We start from the raw sequence: 6,504 nt of genomic DNA, 5'->3' as shown, positions 1-6,504 counted from the left end.
GGAAAACACTACCTGTGCTCCCGATCCTTCAACCAGTCGCCCCAGTGCCCTGAAGTCCCTTTTGATCACTGCAGGACTTCTCTCTGCAACCTCATCACTGCCAGCCTGTATAACCAGCAGCGGGTAGTAATCGGAATGCCATACCAGACCAAGGAGCTTCCTAGTGATGTCTCTGACCCGGGCCCCAGGGAGGCAGCAGACTTCCCTGTGGGACGGGTCCAGTCGGCATATTGTCAAGAAGAGTCAACTAAGAGAATCAGACCAGTTTGCTCAGGACTTTATCCAGTCGGGTTTTGAAAAACTCAAGGACGGGGACTGCATAACCCCTCTCAACAACCTGCTCCAATGCTCGACTGTTCTTGTGGGGGGAAAAAAAACAACCCACCTGTATTAACAGTTAAAATCCAATCAAATATCCAATCCAGCATCCAATTGCTCTCTAGGTTTATTGTATTACAATTCACCTCTCACCCTTCTGGTGTCCTAGGATTTTCATGCTGAAGGCCTGCAATAACTGGCACTGGTAGCACAGTAGCTCTTTCAACTTAAATGTATTAAAAAGTGCTTAGGAACAAGTTATCAGCTGGATAGGAACTACTTCATCTTCTAAATCCTAGGTAACATGCAGCTTTCAAAGCACTAGGGTCCTTAAAACAGACAGGTAAAGCACAGTTGTCCAGGTGACACTGCCAGTATTTGGAATACCCAAGTAAACTTGCCACAGTGCTGCTCTTTAATGATCAACTGTTTTTCATGCAAGCATACCACTGCCAGCATAGATGCTAGATTCCTAGCCTAAGAAAAAAATTCACACATGCCCAGAGAACACTTACTACAAACATGTTGCTATTTTTTTAAACCAGTACTCAATGTGTTCACTGGAATGCTTTATGGAAAGCTATGAGGTAGCCTATTTGCCTCCTCAACCCCTGCTCTGAGCCTTGGTCTTGACTTTTAAATAATACTTTAAGGTGATACAGACAGTTCTTACCTTTTGAGTTGATTTTCAGCAAGTAGGAGCGTTCTAGAGTCTTTAAAAAGAGAGAATGCATTTTAGTAGACATGCAGATTTCAGTTTAAAAAAAAAATCCTATTAAATCCAAACTCAAGCATCTTCATGCTCCTTATCCCAGGCTTCAACAGAAGCACCAACCCTGCACTCCACTCCTCCTCTTGTTAATGGCATAGGATATTAGGTAACTAATGACTGAAAAAAAAAAAAAACCCCAGAAGTCCACTGCAAGATTGAACACTGAGGACTCTATGCTTTGGATTACAGAGTGGTGGTAGAGCATGCAGCCACAAGGTACAACACTACCTCTCAACCCACAGTGAATTAAGGCTAGAAGACAAGGGAGTGCTTGTTCTCCACAACCCCACCCTTCCTTAAAGTATTGTTAGTTATACTACGATAATGCTTTCCAGACAACCTGTACCACAATCTGCAGTGCTGGGTGTTGAACACACAAAATGACAAATATGGTAAGCCTACAACTAGAGCAGATGCCTTTTAAGCTTGTGCATAATGGATTACAGCAGTAATTACAGGAGGGGACGTCAGGAATTGCATATCTATATACAGAAACACACACCTCCCTTCAAGGTCCCCTTTTTCCATCCTTGCCTATGCTGTTTCCGCAGCTGCTCTCTTCTTTACACACTCTAGTTGTTTCCTCATTGCAAACCACTTCCCCCAAACCAGAGGGCACCATATCAGGTGTGTTGATGGGAACTCTAGGCAAAGACCCTCAGTTCTTACAGAGATTCACAAGATCTGAAGTACCCAGTGCTATGGAAAAGCCAAACGCTCTCCAGCTAACCCTCCGGAGAGCCCGCTGCATCATGCCCTAAAACAATTCAGCAAAGAACAGCACGTTATGAGGGGAGCAGGAGGAGCAGATGGTGGAGGCACAGTAGACTGGACTGGTTGTGGGGGAGATGTTCCAGCCGCACGGAAGACGACAAATGCATGGGATGACACACTGAGAACAACTGTTATACAAAACAATGGGGAAAACAAAAAAATCCCTTTTTTAGTTTATTAAGAATCAGATTATTTCCTTGAGGAACGGCACGAGCTGGGAAGCTTTCGACAACATTCAGTGCTATCTGCTGCGAAACAGTTAGAGCTCAACAGTTAAAATATTATAGCAGCCAAGGGTACAGAACGAAGCCAAGAAGAAAGTACATGATTCATCCAGTTAGGCAACTGCTTTGTGCAGGTACTCTTTGTTTTTTTACAAACCCATTAATGTCCCGCCTTCTCCAGTGCCCTCCTTGCACAAATCTAGATGATTCTGCAAGTATTCCCATCCTTCCCAAAAGACTCAGCTCCAGAACAATATCAAAACAGCAGTCTTCATTATCATGAGTAACGTGCTTCTTACCTTAAAACCAAAATAGTTGTAGGAGAAGTCTCTGTCATAGATAATGGCAGAATTCAGGCGCTGAGAAGAAATAATACAGAGAAAAATTTACATTTACAATCAGCTTTTTTGTGCCTCACGTTAAGGTATAGCAATGCTATCATTGTGTGGCATTTCTGGCCTCAAAGGTCTAGTGAAACAGATAGCAGATCAGAGGAATGAAGTAGGAAAGAGCACTTAGCTTGAAACAACAAACGCACAGTTTTAACAATTCTCTTCCAAGTACAATGCACAATTGTTGGCTACATTTTACTGAAGTCTAACTAGACACTAAGAAACACAAGATAGAATCAAAATACGAACATGGCTTCCCCGTAAGAACACAGACCTGGAACAACTTGAAATCAGAAACCAAACCTCACCTCTCCCTTCTGTGCACACAAAACAGATTGCTACATCAAAAGGTACTTTTTCCTCACATTAATTAGTTGTGCTGATCATGACTATGAGGACATCCAAGAAAATAGATTCTACTATAGAAACATCCTTACATGAAGAAAATTCCTACATCCTCTCTTTTAAACTCTCCAGAACAGAGCAGTTACCACCTGCACTGGTTTCTGCATTGGCTTTTTGTCCTAAAACAAACATGGCTTGCTTAAAAATAAGAAAATAACTAGTTCACTGAATTTTTAAAACTTAGAAGTGAAAAAAAAGTTACGTACATCTTTGTTGGCCAAAACTATGTCCAGAGTTTCTTTGGAGATCATTGGCGAGTGCTTCCCATTGTGAGGGTTTATATAGTTGTAGAGATCATCCATCACATCTACAACAGAAAGGTATTTAAAAAGAAGGACATCCACAGACCTATATATGCATCATCTGTCATCTGTTTTCAAGGATTTAACAGGCAGGACTACCCATCCTCTAAAATAACCCCCTCCAGCTCTACAAACATACTTTTCTTCTACCTGCTCAGTACTATTACTAATCCGTTAACCTTAAAAATGCACTTCTCTTACAATGTTTTTTTATAGAATTTGTAACACATAATAAATGGGAAAGAACGTGGGTGCAACATAATTTCAATCAGTTACATTTTTCATCAATCTATTTTATACAGATACTTTTCACAAAACAGGCAATTTCATTTTCCTTGTGACATGCCTAAACTCATGTTTTTCATCTCCATGGCATTTTTAGTTAGCTTGAGTACTTAGTAACTTCTGCTTAAGAAAGAGATTTCCATATTTATATCCTCTAAAACTCCTACTCCCTTTCTGACTAATTGCTATCCAAGTGCCCCCAAAGAGACTTACCACTGAATACTTTCTTAGTTTCTTTGTGCAAATTGGACACTGCAATCCTTGCTGCCAGGATAGCGTAGTCAGGGTGTTTGGTGGTCAGGGTTGCAGCTGTTTCAGCAGCCAGCGTATCCAGTTCCACCGTCGTGACACCACTGTACAGCCCCTGAATCACTTTCATGGTGATCTGGGCCTGAAAAAAGAAAATTCTGAAGGTAAGGTACCTGTTGTTGGGGAAAAAAAAACCAACCCTCATGTTTCAACCATTTAAGATGTAAGATATGCTTCACTATAAGCAGTACTGTTCACTCTGTTTGAATAGAAAAGCAAATTAAAATTCCAAACCCTCTTGGTGAAGTACTGACTCCTACAATTTTAAAGTAATACTGGGGCAGAAGGCAGAGCGAGGAAAGAGTGAAGAAAGCAGAAACTGTCAATCCGGAATCATTAACAGTTTTTTCTCTGCAGACACTTTCCTAAAGGCTAAAATAGAGTAGCAGCAAAGTTCATAGGGAGAAAAGTCAGATTAAAACAGTACTTGCTTGGAAGTTTCGAAACTCCAAATGAAGCTTGACTTTATAAATGCCTGATGAGACATGGAAGTGCTACGCTTAAAATCATTTCATAAGAAGAACAAAAAAAAACCCCAACCCTGGAAGGGATACAACAGCTTTTGCTTCATGGCTTAATCTAATCTTCATCTGCCAGTTGGGACCTTTTGTGGGAAACGGCTTTTGCATCTACCATCTCTAAAGTATTTTCTGCTTTTCTCTCAAGCATTTAGCACTGATCACTACAAGAAAGAGCATATTCTACACTGGAGAAGAGAGGTCTGATCTAAGGTGGTAACTGCCAAATACATCTGAAGTGCCAACAGCCTCACAAAACCTGGACATGTAATTTTCAAACCTTACCCTCTGAAAGTAAGCACGTTAGGTTAGGGATTTTTAGTATTGGCTTGTAAAGCATCTGGCACAAGAAGATCCAAGTCCAAAAGGAGAAACTCAACTCCAGGAAGAGAGATGTCACACACTACTGCAGAATAAATAAGAAAGCAGTGCTTCATATAAGATCAGCTTCGTTATTAAGACAGGGGTATTAAGAGTCAGGAGGACTAGGAATCTTGCTTCTCTCCTCATCATCAACGCCCTGTGTCATTGAGATCAAGTCAGTATACTTTGTGTTTCAGAAACCAAGTCACTAACGCTCCTCCTCCTGCTCTCTGTCTACAGCTGAAGAGCACTACCTTTTGGTACAGAATGAATGTCAAATATTTTACAGATGCAATTTAAGACATGAAAACAGATCATTAGATCTTGGAGATGGGAAAAGCCTAAGTTGGCAAGAACAGACTGGGTCTGCACATCTGCATAAAAATCTCCCAGAGATCAATGGATCCACAAGGGACTCATCCTCTGCACAGGCTTTGGAAGGAGAAGGTCACACAAGTGGGATCAACATGCACTCAAAATCCTACACAGCTCGAAAAAACAAAGTAGGGATATTATAATGACAGGGGGGGTTCTGTCAGACAGAAAGGTCACCTTGTTTAAGAGAGGATCAAGAGCTACTTTCCACACAGTATTGCTCAAGCTTTGCAGATTGAAATTGAGAGCAATCTACCAAAACCAAAATATGTGAATTGGAGCAACAAACAACTCTTTTTTAAGCACAAGAAGCTCAATTGCTTCAACAACATTTGAGGTAAAAGCAATTTACAACAGGTAAACTGATTTTTCCCCCACCACAGTCTCAGACTCTGTATCTGTGAAGCAAAAAACCTCAGAACACAAACAGTTAGAAAAAACACATTATGAATGCATTTGCCAAGCGTTCCTGCACAGACCTCCACGCTTGGCTTTTGCCAAGGAGAATAACCAGGTAACATCTGCTCACCACTGCTGGCTTTTAGCAGAGATCACCACAAGGGGCAGAGAACAGGACAGCAGGAAAAAGGAGAGACTCACGGGATCAACAAAGTCAGCGTTGAGCCCATAGCAGAGCTTCTGGATGCGCGACGTGATCTTGTCAAACATGACACGCTCTTGGCGTCCATCTGTTGGAGAAGAGATTACTATCACAACAGCTCCCATTACAATAAAGAACCAGTTAAGCACAGTATGCTCCTACCCAGTACCTCACACAAGGAGCCAGCCCTCTTTTGGGGGACCTTGGGGTGGGAATCACCAAGGACAACCTGTTCAGGTTCTCTGTTCAGGCCCAAGGAGAAGAGAGGCTATCCCTTCAACCCGGCATGTCCTTGCTGCAGATGATCTACATACATGGGATCCCTGACTTCGAGGCGCAGGTCTCAGTAGAGTGAAGAAAAACAGGGAGCTCACACCACTGCAAGAGAGGCATGCACCCACTTTGCGTAAACCCAATTCTCAGGACCACCGCTGCAGAGACGGGGAACCCAGCTGAGGGCCACCCCAGCCCCCCTAAGGCTGGGGATCCCTCCTCTGGCCGAGCACTCTCCTTTGATCAAAGCCATGGGGACCAAACCCAAAGCTCATTGCCGTGGTGGGGGGGGGCCTCCCAAAGCAAACTGAGGGGTCTCATTGCTCACTCTTGGTATCATGAGGGGACCTCCCTCACTCCAGGCTCCCCCCCAGTGCAGACAGGGTGCTATCCCCTCACACTCAGTGCCATGCAAGCTGCCCCCAAAGCAGAGGGGATCCCATCCTTCCACACTCAGTGCCATGAGGGACCCCCCCAAAACAGAAGGGGAGGGCCCCCATCTGCTCACTTTAAGTGCCATGAGAGGGACCCCCCAAAGCAGAAGGAGTGACCCTATCCCCCCACACTCGGTGCCATGAGAGTGGACACCCCGC

At 43.3% G+C, this 6,504-nt stretch overlaps 1 protein-coding gene across 1 annotated transcript in view; it reads right to left on the bottom strand.

The window, feature by feature from the left end:
• RRM1 (ribonucleotide reductase catalytic subunit M1) overlaps nt 1-5,721 on the bottom strand; it is a 21,863-nt gene extending 16,142 nt beyond the window's left edge. The window contains exons 1-5 of the mRNA XM_009290876.1: nt 5,638-5,721; nt 3,686-3,863; nt 3,092-3,192; nt 2,388-2,447; nt 992-1,031 (exon numbers count right to left, since the gene is read on the bottom strand). Coding sequence (XP_009289151.1) covers nt 992-1,031; nt 2,388-2,447; nt 3,092-3,192; nt 3,686-3,863; nt 5,638-5,706 — 448 coding nt within the window. The 5' untranslated portion in view covers nt 5,707-5,721. The remainder of the gene's footprint in view (nt 1-991; nt 1,032-2,387; nt 2,448-3,091; nt 3,193-3,685; nt 3,864-5,637) is intronic.
• Between the last annotated feature and the right edge of the window lie 783 nt (nt 5,722-6,504).

The sequence above is a fragment of the Aptenodytes forsteri genome, unplaced genomic scaffold, assembly GCF_000699145.1.
Source record: "Aptenodytes forsteri isolate BGI_AS27 unplaced genomic scaffold, ASM69914v1 Scaffold254, whole genome shotgun sequence".
In the NCBI taxonomy this organism is placed as follows: domain Eukaryota; kingdom Metazoa; phylum Chordata; class Aves; order Sphenisciformes; family Spheniscidae; genus Aptenodytes; species Aptenodytes forsteri.
This window is presented reverse-complemented; position numbering and strand designations above follow the sequence as displayed.